The sequence below is a fragment of the Palaemon carinicauda genome, chromosome 11 (assembly GCF_036898095.1).
Source record: "Palaemon carinicauda isolate YSFRI2023 chromosome 11, ASM3689809v2, whole genome shotgun sequence".
Taxonomy (NCBI): Eukaryota; Metazoa; Arthropoda; class Malacostraca; order Decapoda; family Palaemonidae; genus Palaemon; species Palaemon carinicauda.
Window position 1 is genome coordinate 143,574,781 of NC_090735.1, and position 27,972 is coordinate 143,602,752.

The 27,972-nt window shown below is 38.9% G+C and overlaps 1 protein-coding gene across 1 annotated transcript; it reads right to left on the reverse strand.

Moving 5' to 3' along the window:
* Positions 1 to 95: 95 nt before the first annotated feature.
* LOC137650263 (programmed cell death protein 7-like) lies at positions 96 to 26,192 on the reverse strand. Its single transcript, XM_068383566.1, has 3 exons — positions 26,083 to 26,192; positions 1,515 to 1,656; positions 96 to 1,051 (listed from the first exon to the last, which is right to left on the reverse strand). The coding sequence occupies exons 1-3, from the start codon at positions 26,159 to 26,161 to the stop codon at positions 928 to 930; spliced, it is 345 nt and encodes a 114-aa protein (XP_068239667.1). The 5' UTR covers positions 26,162 to 26,192; the 3' UTR covers positions 96 to 927.
* Between the last annotated feature and the right edge of the window lie 1,780 nt (positions 26,193 to 27,972).

Sequence of the window (27,972 nt, forward strand, 5' to 3'; positions counted from 1 at the left end):
TTGGCATTTTTGTGTAAATAGTGATGAAATCAAATATTCTACTAAGCATTATTTATAAAAGAACATTAGTAATCCTTGATACACTGTCACTTATAAATTGTTATTACAACTCTTAGTAAATTGGAAAATTACAAGAAAAACCATAATGTCCAGCTATAACCAATTACAAGTACCACAGAGCAACTAGAATGCCAAAACTATTACATTTACAAATTTTGCAGTTACATTGTACATAACTACAGTAATTATAATGGCAAAGAATTCCTCGTTCAACCCATACAGTGGTATTAACCACTTGATCAATAATCATATATCGATAGAAACAACCACTAAATAAAATGTTTGACAATGCATAAATATAAATCCAAAATATGTGCATACAATGTATATAAAAAAAAAACCATGAGAAAGGAAATAGTAAAAAGAAAATTATCTTAGAGAGGGTTCCCCTCTTTAGGGAACCCTCTTTAATATAACTTAAGAATATTCACAAAATGCAGACTACATCAAACTGCAAATAATGTCAAGTCCAGGAAATCAAATACATCTGAATTCTAAACAAGTTAGTGTACAAACGGTTTTTTACAAAATATTTCAAATGAAATCTATTGACCAATAAAGAATGGCTATAAGCCCTGTACGGCCGAGATGTGTATAATGCTGGCTAAATAAGGTTTCATAGTACCATATGGTAGAGACGGTTTCTGCGTAGATTTTTCTTAGCACCCAAAAAAGTATAGCTGTTCTAAAATCTCTAGGAGATGATCTTATACCCTAAAATAAGTGCAGGATTACTGAAAAGATGATACATAGATTATGGTGCAAAAAAGAAAAAAAAATAGGACATAAGAAGAGGTTTCCTTCCAAGACTACAACACCACCAGAGGTTTCCTTTCAAAACTACAATACCACCACTTTAAATTGCTTTCAATTTTGACCTTGCAACTTCTTCCAGCCAGATGCAGGATGACTTGGAGGTATGACCCAAGAGGAAGGAATAGATGATGCTAATGGGAGATCTTCATTACAAATGAATTTATCCCATTCAATCCTGAAATATCAACAGTTCACATGTTATTCAAGAATAAAATTATAAAGATAAAATTTACTTTAGATAAGGTAATCCCAGATTGACCTTATATGAGTATGTAATTTTCATTAAGTATATAACAAAACCAATGGGTCTTATTTTGATATTTTCATGTAGGTAGCGATTAAAGAGAACAATGTAGCTGGGGATGATGCTAAGAAAATTTAGTTTTCTCTAAAATGCTTGATAAGGCAATGAGGTTTAATATCAGAAATAACACTTAAGATCCTGGGAATATGGACAACTACAGTATTTAAAAATGTTCCTATTCATTTTCGTGGAAAAGCATGAGCTAAAGCATCTTCTTTTATACAATTTAAACATTCATGATATGCAACAACCTCCTTATTAGAGGTAATACAAACATGAACCTAAACTAAATGTCCTCCCCACAAACTGAGATACAAAACACTGGACACATCACCTTCTTTGTACGAGTGTTTCTAAACAATGTTCAGCAGCAGTGTACTCATCATATATCTCCTGGTCAACTGGGGGTCTGTCTCCAAAAAGAATCTTCTTCAGTGATGACTCTAACTTAATAACAGCATCTTTAGGCCCTTTACCTGGCATAAAACATAACAAATAATTTCCAAAGCTCGTTTCCCTTAAATTACTATGAATCAATTAATATTCTATTCTACATAGTTCTTTCACAGATTCAACCATAGTGACTCGCATGCTATTGAAAATATATCTTAAAATATTAAAGTACTGAAAAAACAAAATATAATAATCTATAGATGCTAATTTTTTTTTATTTACTTCAAATCCCAATTTCTGACATGTTATTTCACTGACAATACATGAAGCTCATGGCTAACTATTCAAATTGGAAATGAAAAAGAGAATGAAAGTTAAACAGAGCTTTAAAAATTAAAGAAATAAAATTTTCAATTCCAAAACAAGATGAAATTGCACAAAGGGTTTCACATATGATATTAAGTTCCATTTAGAACTAAAGCAACATCAGTTTCATTTAAAAATACCAAGTATTTTCATATTCACTCTGTCACATCATCAAATGATATACTCTTTTCCATTAAGCCATAAAATAAAGGTTTCTCATCACTCAACACCTCTATACAGTCTGCTTTACTTTGCTTTGTCTTCAGTTGGGACATCTAATCATGCCTTGATTTCGTTAGTAGTGAAAACTGAGCAGCCTGTCCCTGATGTATCATACTTGAGACATAAAATTTCAAGCAGACTGGAAAGGGATTTTGAGTGATCTTTTAGACTTGAATTGATCACAATTGCATAGTAGTGTTGATCCTGTTGTTACTTTGAATGACAATCTAGTCAACATGATTCGAGTATCCCTTCTCATGTGCCAAGGTACAGAGTGAAGGACAATCCATGGTTCAGCGACGATTATAGACATGCTTATTTGAGGAATCAGAAGGGCTATCATCTTTGGAAGGGTAACAGATCAAACTTGACTTTGAATAACTATACTCAACTTAGAACTTTTGCTCAGAGTTTATGCTTCAACTGAAATTGATTACAATTTAACAATTTGGCTGATGTGTTTGAAAGTAAGCAGAGTAATGAGAAACTTGATCTTCCTTATTCCTGTTTTCCTAAGGCTAAACTAACTAGTTAAGGGATTTTAACGAAGGAAATGTCTATTTCTGGGCTCGACCTGTGTCGCTCCGTGAAATGCTCCTTATAGGATCATTTCTAAGGCATAAATATTGCTAAATATCCATCCATCCATATACCAAGGCACTTCCCCCAATTTAGGGGGGTAGCCGACACCAACAATGAAACAAAACAAAAAGGGGACCTCTACTCTCTATGTTCCTTCAGCCTAATCAGGGACTCAACCGAGTTCAGCTGGTACTGCTAGGGTGACACAGCCCAACCTCCCACATTTCCACCACAGATGAAGCTTCATAATGCTGACTCCCCTACTGCTGCTACCTCCGCGGTCATCTAAGGCCCCGGAGAAAGCAGCAGGGCCTACTGGAACTGCGTCACAATCGCTCGCCATTCATTTCTATTTCTAGCACGCTCTCTTGCCTCTCTCACATCTATCCTCCTATCACCCAGAGCTTTCTTCACACCATCCATCCACCCAAACCTTGGCCTTCCTCTTGTACTTCTCCCATCAACTCTTGCATTCATCACCTTCTTTAGCAGACAACCATTTTCCATTCTCTCAACATGGCCAAACCACCTCAACACATTCATATCCACTCTAGCCGCTAACTCATTTCTTACACCCGTTCTCTCCCTCACCACTTCGTTCCTAACCCTATCTACTCGAGATACACCAGCCATACTCCTTAGACACTTCATCTCAAACACATTCAATTTCTGTCTCTCCATCACTTTCATTCCCCACAACTCCGATCCATACATCACAGTTGGTACAATCATTTTCTAATATAGAACTCTCTTTACATTCATGCCCAACCCTCTATTTTTTACTACTCCCTTAACTGCCCCCAACATTGCAACCTTCATTCACTCTCTGACGTACATCTGCTTCCGCTCCACCATTTGCTGCAACAATAGACCCCAAGTACTTGAACTGATCCACCTCCTCAAGTAACTCTCCATTCAACCTTGCACCACCTTCCCTTCTCGTACATCTCATAACCTTACTCTTACCCACATTAACTCTCAACTTCCTTCTCTCACACACCTTTCCAAATTCTGTCACTAGTCGGTCAAGCTTCTCTTCTGTGTCTGCTACCAGTACAGTATCATCCGCAAACAACAACTGATTTACCTCCCATTCATGGTCATTCTCGCCTACCAGTTTTAATCCTCGTCCAAGCACTCGAGCATTCACCTCTCTCACCACTCCATCAACATACAAGTTAAACAACCACGGCGACATCACACATCCCTGTCTCAGCCCCACTCTCACCGGAAACCAATCACTCACTTCATTTCCTAATCTAACACATGCTTTACTACCTTTGTAGAAACTTTTCACTGCTTGCAACAACCTTCCACCAACTCCATATAACCTCATCACATTCCACATTGCTTCCCTATCAACTCTATCATATGCTTTCTCCAGATCCATAAATGCAACATACACCTCCTTACCTTTTGCTAAATATCTCTCGCATATCTGCCTAACTGTAAAAATCTGATTCATACAACCCCTACCTCTTCTAAAGCCACCCTGTACTTCCAAGATTGCATTCTCTGTTTTATCCTTAATCCTATTAATCATTACTCTACCAAACACTTTTCCAACTACACTCAACAAACTAATACCTCTTGAATTACAACACTCATGCACATCTCCCTTACCCTTATATAGTGGTACAATACATGCACAAACCCAATCTACTGGTACCATTGACAACACAAAACACATATTAAACAATCTCACCAACCATTCAAGTACAGTCACACCCCCTTCCTTCAACATCTCAGCTTTCACACCATCCATACCAGATGCTTTTCCTACTCTCGTTTCATCTAGTGCTCTCCTCACTTCATCTATTGTAATCTCTCTCTCATTCTCATCTCCCATCACTGGCACCTCAACACCTGGAACAGCAATTATATCTGCCTCCCTATTATCCTCAACATTCAGCAAACTTTCAAAATATTCCGCCCACCTTTTCCTTGCCTCCTCTCCTTTTAACAATCTTCCATTTCCATCTTTCACTGTCTCTTCAATTCTTGTGCCAGCCTTCCTTACTCTCTTCACTTCTTTCCAAAACTTCTTCTTATTCTCTTCATATGACTGACCCAATCCCTGACCCCACCTCAGGTCAGCTGCCCTCTTTGCCTCACGTACCTTGCGCTTTACTTCCACATTTTTCTCTCTATATTTTTCATACTTCTCTATACTATTACTCTGCAGCCATTCTTCAAAAGCCCTCTTTTTCTCTTCCACTTTTACCTTCACTCCTTCATTCCACCATTCACTGCCCTTCCTCATGCTGCCTCCAACAACCTTCTTGCCACATACATCACTTGCAATCCCAACAAAATTTTCTTTTACTAACTTCCACTCCTCCTCTATTTTACCAGTTTCTCTTACTCTCACCTCGTCATATGCCATTTTCAACCTTTCCTGATATTTACTTTTTACCCCCGGTTTTATTAGCTCTTCAATCCTCACTACCTCCCTTTTACATCCACCTACTCTATTCCCACACTCTTTTGCTACAACTAATTTTCCTTCCACCAAAAAATGATCAGACATACCGTTAGCCATACCCCTAAACACGTGCACGTCTTTCAATCATCCAAACATTCTTTTAGTTATCAACACATAATCCATTAATGCCCTTTCTACTACTCTTCCATTTGCCACTCTTACCCATGTATACTTATTTTTATCTTTCTTTTTAAAGAAGCTAGCACTTATTACCATCTCTTGTTCAACACACATGTCTACCAGTCTCTCACCACTCTCATTTTCACCTGGTACGCCATACTTCCCAAAAATATACCAGAGAAAAAAAGGATGCCTGGAATAAACCCAGCTCACTCACTCTAATGAGTGTCGGTATAGAAACTGGGGCGTCATAGAATCACGACCAGAGGTCCCTCACCAGTTAGACCTCTCCTTCTTCCACATCCCCCGGAACTACGAGGTGCCGGTGTACACCCAACTGCTGCGAACTACTACGACTATCCTCCCCTCACCCCTACCCCTCCCCACCCTCCCTCCCTCATTCCCCCTTAGTACCAGCGACGGTTCAGATGTGTTTTTCTTAGCTCTGTGTTTGTTTTGTGTTTTTCAAGATGTCCGACGTTTTGAAGATCCCTACTCCCAAGTTGAGTATTATATTTGTCTGTTTGGGATTTCTAGGTAGCGACACTCGTTAATTTTTAACCTCGTCGGTTTTTATCTCAGCCGCTTGTGGACGTTCCCTTACGGGTGTGTTCGCGGCCATTTTGGTGTCGCTTCCTCATGATCTCTTTGTTTAGTCTGACTTTCAATTAGTTCCTCATACTAATTGTAGTCTCATTAGCTTTTTCATCTCATGAAATTAAAGCTCTCTTGATGGACCTTGATGCTTATGGAGTGGTAGACCCAAATGGTATTTTCCTTTGTTTTTTATAAAGATTGCAGATTCTATAGCTCCAAAGTTATCTGTTATTTTGTGCAAGTTTGCAAGAAGAGGAGCTTTTAGCACTTGAAGTATTAGTATTGTACTCCACTATAAGTGTTGGTGATAGCTTAAAGTCCAACTGATTACTGCCCAACTTCCATAACACCCATATTATCTAAAGTTTTTTAATGTCTTTTCGCAAAACATCTTAATAGGCTTGCTGAAGGTAATCATCTGTTCCTTAGTTTGCAATTTTGTTTTTGTAAAGGCCTTGAAACATGTGATGCCCTTAAAATCTCCAATGCTGTACAGAAATCCCTTGATTGTGGTCAGGAAGTTCGTATGATTGGCCTTGATTTTAGTACTGCCTTTGACCGTATTTATCATGAGGGCTTTGTTTTTAAGCTCAAATAATTGGGAGTGGGTGGGTCATTTTTTTAGCATTATTATTGAATTTCTAAGTAATACATCGCAAAGATTTGTTGTTGATGGGCACCATAATGAGTATAAGAATGTGATATTTGGTGTTCCTCAGGGTAGTGTTCTGGGCCCATTACTTTTCATACTATATACACATGACATGTGGTTTGGCCTAGAAAACAAGCTTGTTGCATATGAAGATGATGCTACTCTCTTTGCATCAATTCCATCTCCTGAATGTAGATCTGAGATTGCTCAATCCCTTAATAAAGATCTGACTAAAATTAGTGCATGGTGTAAATTATGGGGCATGAAGTTGAATCCTATTATTATTATTATTATTATTACCAGCCAAGCTATAACCCTAGTTGGAAAAACAGGATGCTATAACCCCAAGGGCTCCAATAGGGAAAAATAGCCCAGTGAGGAAAGGAAATAAATATATGATAACAAATTAACAGTAAATCATTCTAAAAACAGTAACAACGTCAAAATAGATACATACATACATACATACATACATATACCAAAGGCACTTCCCCCAATTTTGGGGGGTAGCCGACATCAACAAGAAACAAAACAAAAAAAGGGGACCTCTACTCTCTACGTTCCTCCAGCCTAACCAGGGACTCAGCCGAGTTCAGCTGGTACTGCTAGGGTGCCACAGCCCAACCTCCCACATTTCCACCACAGATGAAGCTTCATACTGCTGAGTCCCCTACTGCTGCTACCTCCGTGGTCATCTAAGGCACCGGAGGAAGCAGCAGGGCCTACCGGAACTGCGTCACAATCGCTCGCCATTCATTCCTATTTCTAGCACGCTCTCTTGCCTCTCTCACATCTATCCTCCTATCACCCAGAGCTTTCTTCACACCATCCATCCACCCAAACCTTGGCCTTCCTCTTGTACTTCTCCCATCAACTCTTGCATTCATCACCTTCTTTAGCAGACAACCATTTTCCATTCTCTCAACATGGCCAAACCACCTCAACACATTCATATCCACTCTAGCCGCTAACTCATTTCTTACAACCGTTCTCACCCTCACCACTTCGTTCCTAACCCTATCAACTCGAGATACACCAGCCATACTCCTTAGACACTTCATCTCAAACACATTCAATTTCTGTCTCTCCATCACTTTCATTCCCCACAACTCCGATCCATACATCACAGTTGGTACAATCACTTTCTCATATAGAACTCTCTTTACATTCATGCCCAACCCTCTATTTTCTACTACTCCCTTAACTGGGCCCAACACTTTGCAACCTTCATTGACTCTCTGACGTACATCTGCTTCCACTCCACCATTTGCTGCAACAACAGACCCCAAGTACTTAAACTGATCCACCTCCTCAAGTAACTCTCCATTCAACATGACATTCAAACATGCACCACCTTCCCTTCTCGTACATCTCATAACCTTACTCTTACCCACATTAACTCTCAACTTCCTTCTCTCACACACCTTTCCAAATTCTGTCACTAGTCGGTCAAGCTTCTCTTCTGTGTCTGCTACCAGTACAGTATCATCCGCAAACAACAACTGATTTACCTGCATTCATGGTCATTCTCGCCTACCAGTTTTAATCCTCGTCCAAGCACTCGAGCATTCACCTCTCTCACCACTCCATCAACATACAAGTTAAACAACCACAGCGACATCACACATCCTTGTCTCAGCCCCACTCTCACCGGAAACCAATCACTCACTTCATTTCCTATTCTAACACATGCTTTACTACCTTTGTAGAAACTTTTCACTGCTTGCAACAACCTTCCACCAACTCCATATAGCCTCATCACATTCCACATTGCTTCCCTATCAACTCTATCATATGCTTTCTCCAGATCCATAAACGCAACATACACCTCCTTACCTTTTGCTAAATATTTCTCGCATATCTGCCTAACCGTAAAAATCTGATTCATACAACCCCTACCTCTTCTAAAACCACCCTGTACTTCCAAGATTGCATTCTCTGTTTTATCCTTAATCCTATTAATCAGTACTCTACCATACACTTTTCCAACTACACTCAACAAACTAATACCTCTTGAATTACAACACTCATGCCCATCTCCCTTACCCTTATATAGTGGTACAATACATGCACAGACCCAATCTACTGGTACCATTGACAACACAAAACACACATTAAACAATCTCACCAACCATTCAAGTACAGTCACACCCCCTTCCTTCAACATCTCAGCTTTCACACCATCCATACCAGATGCTTTTCCTACTCTCGTTTCATCTAGTGCTCTCCTCACTTCATCTATTGTAATCTCTCTCTCATTCTCATCTCCCATCACTGGCACCTCAACACCTGGAACAGCAATTATATCTGCCTCCCTATCATCCTCAACATTCAGCAAACTTTCAAAATATTCCGCCCACCTTTTCCTTGCCTCTTCTCCTTTTAACAATCTTCCATTTCCATCTTTCACTGTCTCTTCAATTCTTGTGCCAGCCTTCCTTACTCTCTTCACTTCTTTCCAAAACTTCTTCTTATTCTCTTCATATGACTGACCCAGTCCCTGACCCCACCTCAGGTCAGCTGCCCTCTTTGCCTCACGTACCTTGCGCTTTACTTCCACCTTTTTCTCTCTATATTTTTCATACTTCTCTATACTATTACTCTACAGCCATTCTTCAAAAGCCCTCTTTTTCTCTTCCACTTTTACCTTCACTCCTTCATTCCACCATTCACTGCCCTTCCTCATTCTGCCTCCAACAACCTTCTTGCCACATACATCACTTGCAATCCCAACAAAATTTTCTTTTGCTAACTTCCACTCCTCCTCTAAATTACCAGTTTCTCTTACTCTCACCTCGTCATATGCCATTTTCAACCTTTCCTGATATTTACTTTTTACCCCCGGTTTTATTAGCTCTTCAACCCTCACTAGCTCCCTTTTACATCCACCTACTCTATTCCCCCACTCTTTTGCTACAACTAATTTTCCTTCCACCAAAAAATGATCAGACATACCGTTAGCCATACCCCTAAACACGTGCACGTCTTTCAAAATAGATACGTCATGTATAAACTATTAACAACGTCAAAAACAGACATGTCATATGTAAACTATAAAGACTCATGTCGACCTGGTCAACATAAAAAATTTGCTCCAACTTTGAACTTTTGAAGTTCTACTGATTCAAATACCAGATTAGGTAACAGCTGGAATAAAACTTCTAGAATACTGTGTAGTATTGAGCCTCATGATGGAGAAGGCCTGGCTATTAGAATTAATTGCCTGCCTAGTATTATGAACAGAACAGAATTGTCCAGGGAGATCTGAATGTAAAGGATGGTCAGATTTATGAAAAATCTTATGCAACATGCACAATGAACTAATTGAACGAGAGTGCCAAAGATTACTATCTAGATCAGGAATAAGAAATTTAACCCTTTTACTCCCAGGCTATTTGTAACTTTCCAACCCTAACCCCCAGGCATTTTTTTTTTCAAGCACATTTTGCAATATATATTTTTCAAATTGCTCTAACAGCCTTAATTTTCGTCATAGAGGGGTCAGGTTGGTCTCATTCTTTTGGAAAATGCCTGAAGTTTCTCATAAAGTTATCAAAAATATGCAAAAAACGTAAATAGCAGTTTTTTGCGAGGACGTACCAGTACGTCCATGGGGGTAGAGGGATGAGTTTTGTAAAATGTACCAGTACGTCCATTGGGGGTAAAAGGATTAATAGACCATAAGTTTCTGTCCAACAAATTAAGATGAGAATCAGCAGCCGAGACCAGACAGGAGAACAATACTCAAAACATGGTAGAATGAAAGAATCAAAACACTTCCGAATAAATTGATCACCGAAAATCTTAAAGACTTCCGCAATAAGCCAATTTTTTGTGCAATTGAAGAATACACAGACCTAATGAGTTTCTCAAAAGTAAATTTGCTACCCAGAATCACACCTAAATTTAAAAAAGTCATACAAATTTAAAGAAACATTATCAATACCGAGATCCGGATGTTGAGGAGCCACCGTCTTTGACCTACTTACAATCATACTTTGAGTTTTGTTAGGATTCAACTTCATACCCCATAATTTGCACCATGCACTAATTTTAGCTAAATCTCTATTAAGGGATTCACCAACCCCAGATCTACATTCAGGGGATGGAATTGATGCAAAGAGAGTAGCATCATCTGCATATGCAACAAGCTTGTTTTCTAGGCCAAACCACATGCCATGTGTATATAGTATGAAAAGTAATGGGCCAAGAACACTACCCTGTGGAACATCGGATATCACATTCCTATACTCACTATGGTGGCCATCAACAACAACTCTTTGAGATCTATTAGTTAAAAAATCAATAATAATGCTAAGAAACGACCCACCCACTCCCAACTGTTTGAGTTTGAAAACAAGGGCCTCATGATTAACACAGTCAAAGGCAGCGATAAAATCAAGGCCAATCATACAAACTTCCTGACCACAATCAAGGGATTTCTGTACAGCATTGGAGATTTTAAGGGCATCACATGTTTCAAGACCTTTACAAAAACAAAATTGCAAACTAGGGAATAGATGATTACTTTCAGCAAACCTATTAAGATGTTTTGCCAGAAGACATTCAAAACCTTTAGATGATATGGGAGTTATGGAAATTGGGCGGTAATCAGTGGGACTTGAGCTATCACAAACACATTGACATAGAGGAGTAACATTATCAATTCTCCAACAAGTGCTAAAAGCTCCTCTTCTTGCTAACTTGCGCAAAATAACAGATAACTTTGGAGCTAAGAAATCTGCTGTCTTTATAAAAAACAAAGGAAAATTACCATTTGGGTCTACACCTCCATAAGCATCAAGGTCCATCAACAGAGCTTTAATTTCACAAGATCGAAAAGCTAAACTACTGTAGTTAGTTTAGCCTCAGGAAAACAGAAATGAGGAAGTTCAAGTTTTTCATTACTGTTTACTGTCAAAAACAGCAGCCAAAAGGGTTGCCTTTTCCTTAGGACAGTGAGTGACTGAGCCATCTGGTTTAAGTAAAGGAGGAACTGTTGCATCAACACCAAAGAGTGCAGATTTAAGGGTAGTCACCATTTATGTTACTGGGTTGTACCAGAAAGGGTTTCTTCTATGGTTAAATTTTATTCCTTTTCAGTTGAGGCATAAACTCACTGAGCAAAAGCTCAAAGCTGAGTATAGTTATTCCAGGTCAAATCTGATCCGTTACCCTTCCAAAGATGATAGGCCTCCTGCTTCTCCAAATAAGCACGTCTACAATTATCATTGAACCTCGGTTCGTCCTTCACTCGGTACCTTAGCACACGAGAAGGGATACGCCTATCAATTACGTTGACTACATTCTCATTCAAAGGGACAACAGGATCTACACTACTATATAATTATAACCAATTCAAACACAAAAGATCATGCAAAATCCCATTCCAGTCTGCTTGGGATTTCATATAAATTTTATAAGAGTATGATACATCAGGGACAGGCTGCTCAGTCTTCACTACTAATGAAATCAAGGCATGATCATATGTCCCGACTGGAGAACCAACCTTACTAGTTGCCATGGCGATCGGTAGAAGAGATAGAACTTAACCACTCCCTATGGTGAGCATTAAAATCACCAACAAAGACAAAAGAAACCTTTCTATCATCTTCTTGTATCTTAGCCGTAATGGTAAGAAGACAATCGAAAATGGAATCATCCATGTCTGGATTCCGGTAGATTGAACACAAATAAAAGTTGTTATGCCTGCCACAAACTTTTATTACCTGAATCTCATGACATCCACTTTTATAGCTTGACTTATGAGAAGCAGGGTACTCAGTCCTAATATACACTGCCATTCCCCTGGCCATAGGGATGGCATCACATTTCAACATAATTGGCTTCTTAAAACCAGTTATAAGGAGCTCAGATCAGTGCCTCATATTAGAAACCAAAGTTTCTGAGCACAAAAGAATATCATACTGTCTGGACGCAACTGTAATGTCTTGAATATTTGCATGAAGACCACGAATATTGCAATACACAAGACAACATTGATGAAATCTAGGACATACTAGTCCCGGATTTAGCTCAATGTTTCCAGACAGCATAAGAATTAATAGAAATAAAAAAAAAGAGATATCATACTTAAAAACTAGATTAACAAGAATTATAACAAAAACAATATGTACAGAATTATAAATAAAGTGATTGATGAAAGCCATAGACTATAGTAAAAAGTTGGAAAAACTGCTCAACATGGAGGATCTGATACACCATGCAAGGCTAAATACCCTCCAGGATAGCCACTTCAACTGAAGGGAGGACAGTAAGGATGGTTTTGAGAAGAAAAAGAAGCAGAAAAGGAAAAGACAACCTCTTGATAAACCACCAGGCATCCATGGCCCTTCAATTAAGCCTGCCCAACACACCATTTCAAAAAAACAAAAGAAAAAAAAATAATAAGAAAAAGAAGTGTGCCCAATTGTACCCTCAAGCAAGAGAACTCTAACCCAAGACAGTGGAAGACCATGGTACAGAGGCTATGGCACTACCATAGATTAGAGAACAAAGGTTTAATTTTGGAGTGTCCTTCTCCTAGAAGAACTGCTTACCATAGCTAAAGAGTCTCTTCCACCCTTACCAACAGGAAAGTACACTGAACAATTGCAGTACAGTAATTAACCCTTTGGGTGAAGAAATGTTTAGTATCTCATTGTTGTCAGGTGTATGAGGAAAGACGAGATTATGTAAAGAATAGGCCAGACTATTGTGTGTGTGTAGGCAAAGAAAAAATAAGCCATAACGAGAGAGAGGGATCCAATGCATTACTGTCTGGCCAGTCAAAGGATCCAATAACTCTCTAGTGGTAGTATCTCAACAGGCAGATGGTGCCCTGGCCAACCTACTACCTATCAAAACTCAAAGTATGATTGTAAGTAGGTCAACAACAGTGACTCCTTAACATCCTGATTTCAGCATTGATAATGTTTCTTTAACTCTTTAGGACTCTTAAAATTTTAGTTGTGATTCTCGTCAGCAAATTTACATTTGAAAAATGTTTAAGACTCTTCAGGGCCAAGAGCCACAGGTAGCTGGAAAGACCACGGCAGTATTTTCAAACATTATGACGGCATTGGCATACATCCGAAACCAAGAGGATACAAGGTCACAATCCCTGTACTGAATAGCAGAGGTGCTAATAATTTGGACTAATCTGAGAGGGATGTCTTCCACAGTTTATTCCAGGGAAATTAAATGTCTTAGCAGATTACTTGAGCAAGAAAAGCCAGGTTCTTCCAAGCAAGTGATCTGTTCATCAGTCAGTATGCCTTTAAATTTGGAAATGGTTGGATCGACCCAACATCAAGTCATATTTGCGACGTCACTTAATAAAAAGATAAAAGATATTTCAATTTCCTGTTCTACATTTCTTAGCAAGGAAGGTACATGTCCCATTACAAGACTGGTCACATCTGAACCTTTACACATTTCTATCGATTGCCATGCTTCAACAAGAGATCAAAAAGTTCAGTACATGTAGTCATCGTCTTATGGCTGACATAGGGACCAAGAAATGAGTCATAAGTCAATCTGGATGTATGTCAAACTTAAAAAGTGAAGTTTCGATAGACTTATTATGCTGCGTCATGTTTTGGTAATCCTTTATCAATATCAATATTTTCTTAATGTTTATAATTATCTTATTTTCTGTTTTCATTGGATATCATAGACTCTATGAAGCCTTTTTATATTCTATTTTTCAATTTGGAAGCATTTTAACAATCAACAATTACCATTATTTTTTGTTTACCTTTGGTTGTGAGTAGCTGATCTGAAGGTCACGCTATTGTATTGAGAGAATGCGCACATACAAATAAGGCACATTTTCATATAATTTCTTAATTTATTTGAAATATCTTCATGATATTACATCAACACCCTCCCTCTCTTCCAGTAACATAGTAAACGAGTTCAAGAATAAGTTAGACAAGATCATAAGAAAACTCTAAATGCTCAAACTAAATCGCTCTTCCAAAGAGCACCTGGAGTCTCCGCAGATTATTATTATTATTATTATTATTATTATTATTATTATTAATACTATTATTATTATTATTACTATATTACATGCTAAGCTACAACCCTACTTGGAAAAGCAGGATGCTATAAGCCCAAGGGCCCCAGCAGGGAACATAGCCCATTGAGGAAAGGAAATAAGGAAAAACTACGAGAAGTTTAAGAATAATAATATTAAAATAAATATTTCATATATAAAATATAAAATAACAAGAGGATAAAGACTTCAAAATAACAAAAGGAAGAGAAACAAAATGGAATAGTGTGCCAGAGTGTACCCTTAAGCAAGAGATCTCTAACCCAAGATAGTGGAAGACCTTGGTACAGAGGCTATGGCACTATCCAAGACTAGAGAACAATGGTTTGATTTTGAAGTGCCCTTCTCCTAGAAGAGTTGCTTACCATAGCTAGAGTCACTTCTACCCATATCAAGAGTAAAGTAGCCACTGAAAAATTACAGTGCAGTAGTTAACCTCTTGAGAGTAGAAAAATTGTTTGGTAATTTCAGTGTTGTCAAGAGTATGAGGAAAGAGGAGAATAAGTAAAGAATAGGCCAGACTATTCTGTGTATGTGTCGGCAAAGATTAAATAAGCCGTAACCAGAGACAGGGATCCAATAGAGTACTCTCAGGCCAATCAAAGGACCCAATAACTCTCTAGCAGTAGTATCTCAACGGGTGACTGGTGCCTTGGCCAACCTACTAAAAAGACTGAAATATCCAAAATTCTTGTAACACTAAAACTCTCTCTCTCTCTCTCTCTCTCTCTCTCTCTCTCTCTCTCTCTCTCTCTCTCTCTCTCTCTCTCTCTCTCTCTCTGTGGGTGTTAAATCTTCAATTTTCTTCAGACATTAGAAATTCTTCATATCATTACTGAATGTTTTGATTTTAAGAATAGTAACTAATATTACTCAGTAATGCATCAAAAGGAAATCACTTGATTTTTCACATGCCTTTGCCCAGAAATATGATGCCATCAGACTTCATTTCTTAAATTTTTGGTAGGTGGTACTATTCTTATAACTACTCATACAAACCACTGAAACACTTGATAACATTACTCGATGTTTTGATGATGGGAAAATAAGATTGCTCAGTAACACCAATAGGAAATCATTCGGTTTGCTCACGCCTTCTGCCAGAAATATGAAAATATGACATCAACTCGACAAAGAATGACTTACGAAATATCTAAAACCCTTTCCTTTTTATCTTCCAAGAAATGAAAGAAAATCTATTATTTTAAAGAAAATATTTATCCTATTAGTGTACTTTCATTAGATAATATTGACCTATTATCAGAGGTGAAATAAAAAATTACGCTAAGTAGTACTCGTAACAATCATCGCAGTGAAAAAACGGCCGTAAAGTCGAACCGTCGTGAGTCAACAACCACCTGTAATTCTACAAACAGCAAGATAACTCAAGTAACCATTTTCTGGTCACAATGGGAATGGTTCACAGTTTTTGGCCAATGTTGTTGGAGATTCTGAGAAGATTGCCGTGCAAAACCTATCTCCTAGGACAACCAATTTCAAAGTTAATTCACACAAACCCATATGTGCTACATCTATCCTCATTGGATTTTAGCAGCCCTCTAAACTGTCTATCAAAGACTAAATGGCAGTCTATCAACAAACAATGTTCAGTTTTTTAAGGCAATAGAATGTCTTTTTATTGATGCAAAGCTAAAAGATAACACTAAAATTTTGAAGTTTTAATTTTCACGAATAGAAACGTTTTACTACAGCTACTGCGGGATACAGATCCATACTTAATTCGGTACTCACACATCTGTGGTTAAGCTATCCATTTCAGAAATTATATCAGATGTATCTATGGCTTCTAGTACTGTATTGTAAGGCCTCTTAAGTCAGGTTTATCTTTTGAAATGTAGATGCAGTTTTACATTATTTAGAGGGTTCAAAATTTTAATCATTATTAAAACTTTCTTCTAAAGATGTCATGGCTAATACTCTTTTTCTTTTGGTGCTTGCTTCTGCTAATCGTATAAGAGAACTGCAAGCACTATCTTCTAAGGTATGATTTGGGGAACATAAGATCATTTTATAACCTTTTTCCTTCTTTCAGAACAAACAATGACTCTCAGGCGAAAGGTTTCCATAATTTTTCACATCTCATCTTTAGAAATAAAAAAGCGTTAGATCAGAAGATAAATTTCTTTGCCTGGTAAGAACCACTCAATATTGTTTAGGCAAAACTATGAATAGTCGAGTTAGTGAGCCTAATTTATTGTGTGGTATCAAAGTCCCTTGTCATCTTCTGACCAAAAATATCATGTCATTTCTCATTAAAGGCTTGGTCACAGAAGCTCAAAAAAATGGATCATAATCTTATGACAGCCTTGAAGATTATGGTTCATGATATTGGAAATGCAGCCACATCTGTTAAATTTTGCAGGAGTATTTTTTTAGAAAGGATTTTAGCAGCATCCCAATGATATAACCTGAACTAAAATGTTATTTTGATAATAAAATAAATTTTTGAATATACTTACCTGGTGATTATATAGCTGCAACTCTGTTGCCCGACAGACAACTCTACAGTAAAAACTCGCCAGCGATCGCTACACAGGTTGCGGGTGTGCCCAACAGCGCCATCTGTCGTCCAGATACCCAGTACTCAATGTAAACAAAGACTCAATTTTCTCCTCGTCCCACTGCGTCTCTATTGGGGAGGAAGGGAGGGTCCTTTAATTTATAATCACCGGGTAAGTATATTAAAAAATTTATTTTATTATCAAAATAACATTTTTCAATATTTAACTTAGCCGGTGATTATATAGCTGATTCACACCCAGGGGGGTGGGTAGAGACCAGCAATATATGTTTACACTTTTATGAGCTAAGAGTTTTTATTTCATTTTAGAAGTTATCAAAATAACAAAAACAAAATAAATAGGTACCTGGTAAGGAAGTCGACTTGAACAATTACTCTGCCTTTTAAGTACGTCTTCCTTACGGAGCCTCGCGATCCTCTTAGGATGCTGATCGACCCCTAGGATCTGAAGTATCAAGGGTTGCAACCCATACAACAGGACCTCATCAAAACCCCTAATCTAGGCGCTCTCAAGAAATGACTTTGACCACCCGCCAAATCAACCAGGATGCGAAAGGCTTCTTAGCCTTCCGGACAACCCAAAAAACAACAATAAAAACATTTCAAGAGAAAGATTAAAAGGGTATGGAATTAGGGAATTGTAGTGGTTGAGCCCTCACCCACTACTGCACTCGCTGCTACGAATGGTCCCAGTGTGTAGCAGTTCTTGTAAAGAGACTGGACATCTTTCAAGTAAAATGACGCGAACACTGACTTGCTTCTCCAATAGGTTGCGTCCATTATACTTTGCAGAGATATATTTTGCTTAAAGGCCACGGAAGTTGTTACAGCTCTAACTTCGTGCGTCTTCACCTTAAGCAAAGTTCGGTCTTCCTCACTCAGATGTGAATGAGCTTCTCGTATTAACAATCTGATAAAGTCTGACCAAGCATTCTTTGACAAAGGCAAGGATGGTTTCTTAACTGAACACCATAAAGCTTCAGATTGGCCTTGTAAAGGTTTAGTACGCTTTAAATAGAACTTAAGAGCTCTAACAGGGCATAAGACTCTTTCTAGTTCATTGCCTACGATCTCCGATAAGCTGGGGATATCGAAAGATTTAGGCCAAGGCCGAGAAGGCAGCTCATTTTTGGCTAGAAAACCAAGTTGTAGCGAACAAGTGGCTTTTTCTGACGAAAATCCATGTTCTTGCTGAAGGCATGAAACTCACTGACTCTTTTAGCCGAGGCTAAGCATACCAGGAAAAGAGTCTTAAGAGTGAGATCTTTCAGGGAGGCTGATTGTAACGGCTCCAACCTGTCTGACATGAAGAATCTTAGTACCACGTCTAAATTCCATCCAGGGGTAGCCAAACGACGCTCCTTGGTGGTCTCAAAAGACTTAAGGAGGTCTTGCAGATCTTTATGTTTGGAAAGATCTAAGCCTCTATGCCGGAAGACCGATGCCAACATGCTTCTGTAGCCCTTGATAGTGGGAGCTGAAAGGGATCGTCCTTTTCTCAGGTATAAGAGAAAAACAGCTATTTGAGCTACAGAGGTACTGGTCGAGGATAAAGAAACTGACTTGCACCAGTCTCGGAAGACTTCCCACTTCGATTGGTAGACTCTAATGGAAGAAGCTCTCCTTGCTCTAGCAATCGCACTGGCTGCTTCCTTCGAAAAGCCTCTAGCTCTCGAGAGTCTTTCGATAGTCTGAAGGCAGTCAGACGAAGAGCGTGGAGGCTTTGGAGTACCTTCTTTACGTGTGGCTGACGTAGAAGGTCTACCCTTAGAGGAAGACTACTGGGAACGTCTACTAACCATCGAAGTATCTCGGTGAACCATTCTCTCGCGGGCCAGAGGGAAGCAACTAACGTCAACCTTGTCCCTTCGTGAGAGGCGAACTTCTGCAGTACCTTGTTGACAATCTTGAACGGTGGGAATGCGTAGAGATCCAGATGTGACCAATCTAGGAGGAAAGCATCTATATGTATTGCTGCTGGGTCCGGGACTGGAGAGCAATAGATTGGAAGCCTCTTGGTCAGCGAGGTTGCAAAGAGATCTATGGATGGTTTTACCCCAAGTGGCCCAAAGTCTCTTGCACACATCCTTGTGGAGGGTCCATTCGGTTGGAATTACTTGCCCTTTCCGACTGAAACAATCTGCTATGACGTTCAAGTCGCCTTGGATGAACCTCGTTACTAGGGAGATGTCTTGACCTTTTGACCAGATGAGCAGGTCCCTTGCGATCTCGTACAACGTCAGTGAGTGGGTACCTCCTTGTTTGGAGATGTACGCCAAGGCCGTGGTGATGTCCGAGTTAACTTCCACCACTTTGCCTCGAAGGAGAGACTTGAAGCTTTTCAAGGCCAGATGTACTGCCAACAGCTCCTTGCAGTTGATATGCATGCTCCTCTGACTCGAGTTCCACAGTCCTGAGCATTCCCGACCGTCTAGTGTCGCGCCCCAGCCCACGTCCGATGCGTCCGAGAAGAGAACGTGGTTGGGAGTCTGAACAGCCAGGGGAAGACCCTCTCTTAGGTTGATATTGTCCTTCCACCAAGTCAGACAAGACTTTATCTTTTCGGAAACCGGGATCGAGACCGCTTCTAGCGTCTTGTCCTTTTTCCAGTGAAAAGCTAGATGGTATTGAAGAGGACGGAGGTGTAGTCTTCCTAGTGACACAAATTGTTCCACGGATGACAGTGTCCCTACCAGACTCATCCACAGCCTGACTGAGCAGCGTTCCTTCTTCAGCATCTTTTGGATGGATAGCAGGGCTTGATCTATTCTGGGGGCTGATCGTCTTGTTGTTCAGCAACGTCCTCATCAGAGGGTTCCTCATCCGAAAACTGATGAGGAAACGGCAACGGAGTGGGCAACGTCTGGCTCGCTGAGTCCGGTCGCACTGGTGGATGCGTGACGGAGCCGGACACAACATCATGGAACTGCTGCACAGTCTGTGAACTGTCAACAACCATGGGTGCGCGAGGAAGCACAGCGTCAACCCGAGACTGTCTAGACCGTCTGGGTTGTGCAGTCAACACCCTACCGGGTTGCTGAGGTTGACGCACTGCGTCAAAACAAGTCACCTCTGCTGGTTGTTGAACGTCCTGAACGTCAACAACCACCTCCGAGCGTCGCTTAACGTCAACGTGCGGCTGGCAACCCACACTGGGTCGCATCGGTGGAGGAACCACCTCAACTGGCAGACGCGAGAAGGTTACCTCAGCGTCAACAGGGCGCACAACCGACCGGTTGGAAGGTTGTTGGCCAGAAGGTTCGGTAGCAACCTTCTCCGCATTAAAGTCCTCTATCAAGGACGCAAGCTTGGACTGCATGTCTTGCAGCAAAGCCCATTTAGGGTCTACGGGAGCAGGTGTGGCAACAGACGGGGTTAGCGACTGAGGCGGTACCGCTTACCATCCCTGAAAGCCTTGTTATGCATGACATAATTGTACAGCAAAACTTCAAAGGCTCGAAAAACAGCTGTGAAGTTGACCTGTAAACAACTTGGAGCGTCTCCTGGCCAGGCGCCAGGGAGAGTCTACGAGAATTGAGAAGTCTATCTGGGCAGAGGCATGAACTCCCAAGCCGAGAACTTCTCTCGTGTCATATCAGACTCTCGCTCTATAAACCAGTTTAAAAGAAGGGAAAGCAAAGGCTGTATCCCCCAAACTCCTCCTGGTGAAAAACCAGTCCCCTAGCCAACGTAAAGCTCTCTAGGAGAGCGAGAGAGCACTAGCTTAAAAACAACGGCTTCGAAGTAGCTAGGCCTAGTGTAAGCTCTGACGTTTAGGCGAACGAGGAGCAGCAGTCACAAAAAGATCCGGACAAAGATCCTTAAAAAAATCATCATGATTTAATTAAAGTCCATAGGAGGCTAAGCAGCTTTAGGCTCCTCTCCATCTGACAGAGTCCTCAAGGGAATATCAGTAGGAGGGGGAACAGCAACTTCCTCATCTACAGGAACCTTGTCCGATAAAAGCTGAGTCTCAAGCAAGGGAGAGACCTACCGTGGTGGCAATGCTTTACAAGCAGAGTCCACACTCACTGGTGCATTAGTAGCGGACCAGAACGCAACGTCATGTAACTGCTTGACAGTCTGTGAACTGTCAACAACTGAACTGTCAACCACAACAGGTGCGTGAGGACGCACAGCGTCCACTCGAGACTGCTTTGACTGCCTAGACTGAGCAGTCAAAACAACTCTAGAATGCGGAGGTTGACGCACAGCGTCAAAACAAGTCAACTCCGATTGTTAGTGAACTTCTTGAACGTCAACAGGAGCATCAGCAAGTGGCCTAACGTCCAAATGCGACTGAAAAACCACACGAGACCGCATCGAGTGTGGTTCTAAACAACCTGACTGACGTGACTAAGCTACGCCAACGTCAACAGTAAGCACAAAGGAACGTTAGGTTGGCTGAAAGCCAGGATATCGAAGAGATAAACGGCTAGACTCAACGGACTAATCGGCAGAATAGTCTTCCATAAGGGAGGCAAGCAAATACTGCATGTCTTGCCATACAACCCATTAAGGATCAACGGAAATGGTTGTGGTAAGAGACGAGGGTAACGTCTGTGACCGCAACACTTTGCCAACAAAAAAAGACTCTCGGAGTCTGTGTTACGCTTTTGTTAGGCGGCGAGCAGTTATCCGAAGACTGCATAGGGTCAGAGCTGTCCTAATGGTTGTAACCAGGACGCTGGACCTGTCCTGAAAGGACTGACTTTCGCTTAAGGGCTTCGAAACCTTGTGACTGGTTTCTTATGCGAAAAGCCTTCGGATGACGAGGAGAAACAACGTCTCTCTCGTCTTATGGTAGGGGAGATCTTGGTAAGATACACCTGATACCATAGAGGGAAAACGTCTGTTCGTTGATCAAGGCCTCTCGAACCCATAAGTCGTTTGATATTACTTCTCCCCTGGGCTTGGGAGCATGCAAGAGGTCCTGGACTAGGTGAACGACAGGCACGAACAGACGAACCCTCGGACGCAACACTGTAACACTTTGCGCATATCACTTTATCACTTTGATTTTCTGTTTTGCACTTATTTCACTGAAATCAAAACTTTTACTGATTTCTACCTGAAACACGCAATTCTACCCTTCATTAAAAGGTTGTAATTGCGAAATCAGTCGTATAATGCAAGCTCATTAATACCAGCAAAAAACAGAAAACATATTTTAAGATAAAAAAAATCAGTGGCTGGGAAAGAGACTAAACACTAGTTCATATAACTACGTTTTCAATCTCTCACCGCACATAGCCTAGGGACGAGAATAAAAAACTAAAAACGTTTTATCCTTCCTCCCCGTACAGCGACTAGGGACGAGAGTAACTCGAGAACAACGTTACCCGCTTGAACGGAACGTTTTCTCTCCTCTCTCTCCCTCCGTCTCTATCTCTCTCTCTCTTTCTCTCTTGATTTCGCACCTAAGAGAAGAGCCCAATTATATTTCGTCAAAAAAACATGTTATTTGACTAAAGGAAAAAACTGAAAGGTTTTTCAAATAAAAAGTTCCTTTAAAATAGAATTTAAAACATTTAAGCTAAGAAAGAATGAACAAAACGTCAGAATCGATTTACTCTTACTGCAAAGTGAAACCGTGATACACTCTCTCTCTATCGTAACGATAGAGCGCATGTTGAACGTCCTGAACGTCAACAACTGCGTAGCATAAATAAACTAAACGTTAGTTCATCTTTAAAAACAGTACGAAGACTATCAAAGAAATTCTTTCATAAAATATTACATTTAAAAAGTTTTAAATCCTTAGCTCTTTAAAAGCTAATTACGATATAAAGGGCTCAACGTTGATTAACTTCGGTTTCCAAGTTAGTACCGCCTACTCTCAGGAAAGGTCTATATAAACAAAACATTAAAATTATTTTTATATGTTTATAATAAATGGAAAGTTAATCGAAGAGGCCTAATAAAGGTGGAGAGATATAAAATATATAGAGGAAAATCTATAACGTGATAAGATAATTACTAAAAGCCTAAACACGCTTCCTGCATAGCGAAAGCTCAAAACTAGAATAAAGTACTTCACCAATTAGTTGTGAAAAAACTCCAGTTTAGCAACAGCGAGTAAGTACGTCTTGTCGATAGCTCGACAGAGAGAAAATTGAGTCTTTGTTTACATTGAGTACTGGGTATCTGGACGACAGATGGCGCTGTTGGGCACACCCGCAACCTGTGTAGCGATCGCTGGCGAGTTTTTACCGTAGAGTTGTCTGTCGGGCAACAGAGTTGCAGCTATATAATCACTGGCTAAGTTAAATATTGAAAATCAGTTTTTCCTAAACAATAACTTGAAGAATCATGGTTTGCTTATCAAGATTACTGGGCTCTAGGCCCTAAAGTTGTGGCTGGTGATGTACAGTACAGTAATCTAGTAATATTTTGAGCCCAATTAGTTTATAATTTTCATTTTTGTTATTCAACAATTATAAAATTAAGTACTTGATTCTGGGCTTATATAGATAGAACTTAAAGTTTCCATTTAGAAATAATGTGGGATCGAGTATTTCTAGTTTTTTTTTTAAACAATCTGGAGTGACATAATACAAATATATTTTGCAAGAGTTCTGTTACCAATTATTTAGGATAAATTATATTTGGTACTTGGTTAGAAGTATTTTTCTTATCTTTCCTTCACTGGCACCCTAAGCCCAATAGTGGGTGAAATTCAACAGTATAAACATCTGGGAAGGATCACAGAAATAAAAAGAATACTAATAATAAAATTGTCAATTTTCATACTTGGCTGATGTTCATATAGGACACAATAATTTTAACTAGACTTAAAAGACTAAGAGAGACTGTCACACCACAGATTTGCTTCTTGCCATTTACTGCCATTTGTGGTTTTATGGGTACTTCACTAGAGGAGAGATTTAGTTGGGAGGAAAGAAAATTAATTTTTTTTTAAATTTTAGAAGTAAATATTGATAAATACAAGCTTCCGAAGAGCAGTAATATGAACATAAAGTTAGTATAGGGATACCAACTGTATGATTAAAATTTCTATTTTTTTTTTTTCAAATGTTCCTGTTACCTAAGATTTGGTACTATCATGTGTCAAGAAGGCATCTTTCTGACTAACCTATACAGTACTGTTTTTTACCTTAGATTCTAATAATACCCAGAGGTGGTTATCTCCCCACAATGGGTCTTAAAATTTTACATTTTTACACAGTAGTGTGTAATGAACATCTTAAACTTTGTTAGTTTTGCCAAAATATCTGATGGTAGGGTCTTTCACATGAAATTTTTGTGAAGTGAAAAACAAATACTGTATTTGACGGCCTATAAAATGCACAGGCATGTAAGACGCACCCTTATTTCAACAGGTGAGATTAAGGAAAACAGTTTTTAGTGTATTTAAACATATTGTTGAAAACAGTCTAGCTATACCTTACACAAGCAGAAACATAACGATATTTCCGCGCATAAGATGACTGGTGCATTACAAACAAAAATGTGCATAACCTAGCTTTTGTTATACTTAAAAATCCAAAACAAATTCAATAAACACGCAACATAAAACTGAAAGCACTGCTTTGTTTACGTTTCATCACCAATCATAAAAAACAAACGTACGCATGTACACATCTCTGTATAAGTTAGCTTTTGCAACAACAGGAATCTTATCAAGTATTGGTTACCTAATAATACTGTAATTATCAATTTTGTTTTACTTACTACCGTTAGTAATTTAAAATAAATGAAATAAGAGCAATGTTATATCAATTTTTTCCTAATAAAGGCTGCCTAAAACAGAAAACATTTAGCTTACATTTCATCGCCTTTCATAACAAACAAACAAATGCATTTACACATGCAAGTGATAACTTACGATACTGAGAGATTTTAGTATAGATGTTATTACAAATATTTTACTTGCCATATCCAAAAAAAATGTCTACACATCGCATAAGAAGAAAACCATTTTTGTTTGCATTTATCAAGGATAACAAAGTACCGCTAATGACAGTATGATGTGACAGAGAAGATGGTGCTTGATTGGAAAGAGAGTGAGAATAATTTAAATCATGGTGGATTTTTAATGAAAAAATAAATATGCTAATTTTAATTTGATTACTACCGTTATTAACGATACCATTAAAATTATCGAAGGTTAAGGAAAGAAAAACTTAAAATGTTGCTGAGAATTTTGTCAGCTGATGTTTATAAATGCCAAGCCATAGCATTTCAGATTCAATTGCTTTTGAATTCATTTTTAAAACACCGGTAATAATACCAACAATAAAAATGTAAGGATGCATAGAGTTTAGGGCAGTTAAAAGTATCTAGAGTAAGCCAAGTTAAATTAGCCTAGGCCTATGGTAGGTCTCAAACTTCACTTACGATGTATAAGACGCTGGCCAATTATTTTAGCCAAAATTTGGGGAAAAAAGTGCTTCATTAGGCCGACAAATACGGTACATGTGAGAAAATCATTGAAGGACAAAGGTATGATTAAAAATATATGTGTAAAATTAAACTTATGAATAGTAATTCACTAACTAAAATATAAAAAATAATGAGGTGTCCCTTAGTGCATCCTAAAGAAATGGAAAATAAACACTATAAAGTGTAAGACTGATTAAGTCGAGTACAAAGGGCACAATAAAGCCCAAAGGTTTTGATAATACAATACAGTACGTTATATGGTCGCCATACAGCGTAGGATGCTTCGATATGACAACTGGGTGGACATAACTTGGCAAAAATAGCAATGCAGCAACTTCAATCAAATAAATAATGTATATATATATAAAGGAAGGAAATTTTGAGTGATGTAATTACTCCATCAGTAATCATACCAAAGTAACTATCAGCAAAAGACTGACAAAATAAATTCATAATAATAATAAAATGGCAATACCTGCATTACTCCTACGGCATGACGTGCTCTCTTCCATCATAACCCGAAGAGTCTGTTCTTCTAACTTATATTCACCCATTTGAGCATTTACAACATCAGCAATTTTTTCTGTAAGGTAAACAAAAGTTAATAAACCACAGTATATTAGCATGAAAAATACTGAAACATGAGTTTATAAATAATTAACAGCCTGTGATATGATAATGTTTCACAATAAATATTTTCCAGTTGTCTCTGCCACGAGGCATAAAACACCTGTAACAAATGACATCAATAACAATTAAAACAAAGTCACACAATATTAGATACAAAAGCTCAAAGTCTTGGAACTTTTATAGTGCTTTCCAAATGCTGTTCTTCACTGGCCTCAAAATACCTGAAAAGTTTCCATTTCAAACATTATCACCATTGGTAAGGAAAGTGGATTAAAATTTAACCCCAAAAGGAAAAAACAATGAGGCCAAACACTAGATTTAGAGATTGTCCATCCTTCTCTTCTCTTTTTAATCCCAACTAATATCCCTAAACTATTTGATTTATTGTCCTAATGCATCTAACTTTTTTTTATTGAAAAATGCTTCCTTCACTAAACTCTTTCCAAAATCCTTTGTCCCTTCATGCCATCTAATCATTTGCATTCTTCTTAACCTTTCATTTCTAACAAGTTTCACCAGAGCTATCTCTACTACCTCCTCTTCACTCATCCGTACAATATATGCAAACCTCCTCAATCTTACCTCTCTTATTATGACAAGAATCTTCACCACCCAGGAAATTTTCATTTCATTTATCAGCCTCCTATGCACATGATCACAAAATAACAAAAAACCAACCTAAAATCCTCATTTCTGTTTTATCCAAATTCTGTTCCTCCATACTTTTTTAATGCGCATGTTTCTGAACTCTACATCCCCTCTGTTATTGCAGTAGAACTAACTTAGGGTTTATTTGGCTGACCTCTCTTGTCACTAGAACCCTACCACCTCCCTCCATTTCTCCTTTAAGCTTCTACTATTCCCATTTCAACCTAGGCTTCACATATTCCCTCCAGGCTTAGAGCAGTTCCCAAGTATTTGAAATTCCCTGCCTGTTGTGTATCCAGACCTCTTCTTCATTGTGTAAATATTATTGTTCAGAACCATAACCTTAATTTTATCTCCAAGACATTCAAGAGATACCTGGTCATCTTTTACCATTCACTGCAATTCTTCTTCAGTTTTTGCTGTAACCACTAAATCATTTGCATAAACAAATTCCTCAGGTTTTTTATCCTAATTGCCTCAGTTACGACCAGACAGTATGATATTTTTTTGTGCTCGGAAACTTTGGTTTCTAATATGAGGCACTCATCTGAGCTCCTTACATCTGGTTTTGAGAAGCCAATAATTTTGAAATAGAGTGTCACTCTTAGGGCCAAGGGAAAAGCAGTATGTATTACGACTGAGTACCCTACTTCTCATGAGTCCTGCAATGAATGAGGATGTCATGAGATTCAATCTTTGATTGTCTTTCTTACCATTATGACTAAGATACAAGAAAATTATACAAAGGACTCTTTTGTTTTTGTTGGTGATTTCAATGCTCACCATCAGGAATGGTTAAATTCTGTTTCTCCCACTGATTGCCATGGATTAAGAGCTTTGGACTTTGTCTCTGAGCCAGGCTGTGAGAAAATCATAAGTGAAGCTACTCAGGTCTGTTAACTACTTGGGCCTCGTATTAACACTCCCCTGGCATATATACAAGTAAGGTTGGTTCTCTGGTTGGGACATCTGATCATGTCTTGATTTCATTAGTAATGAAGACTGAGCAGCCTATCTCAGATGTGTCACATTCATGTAAGATCCATATAAAATCTCAAGAAGATTGAAATGGCATTTCCAGTGATCT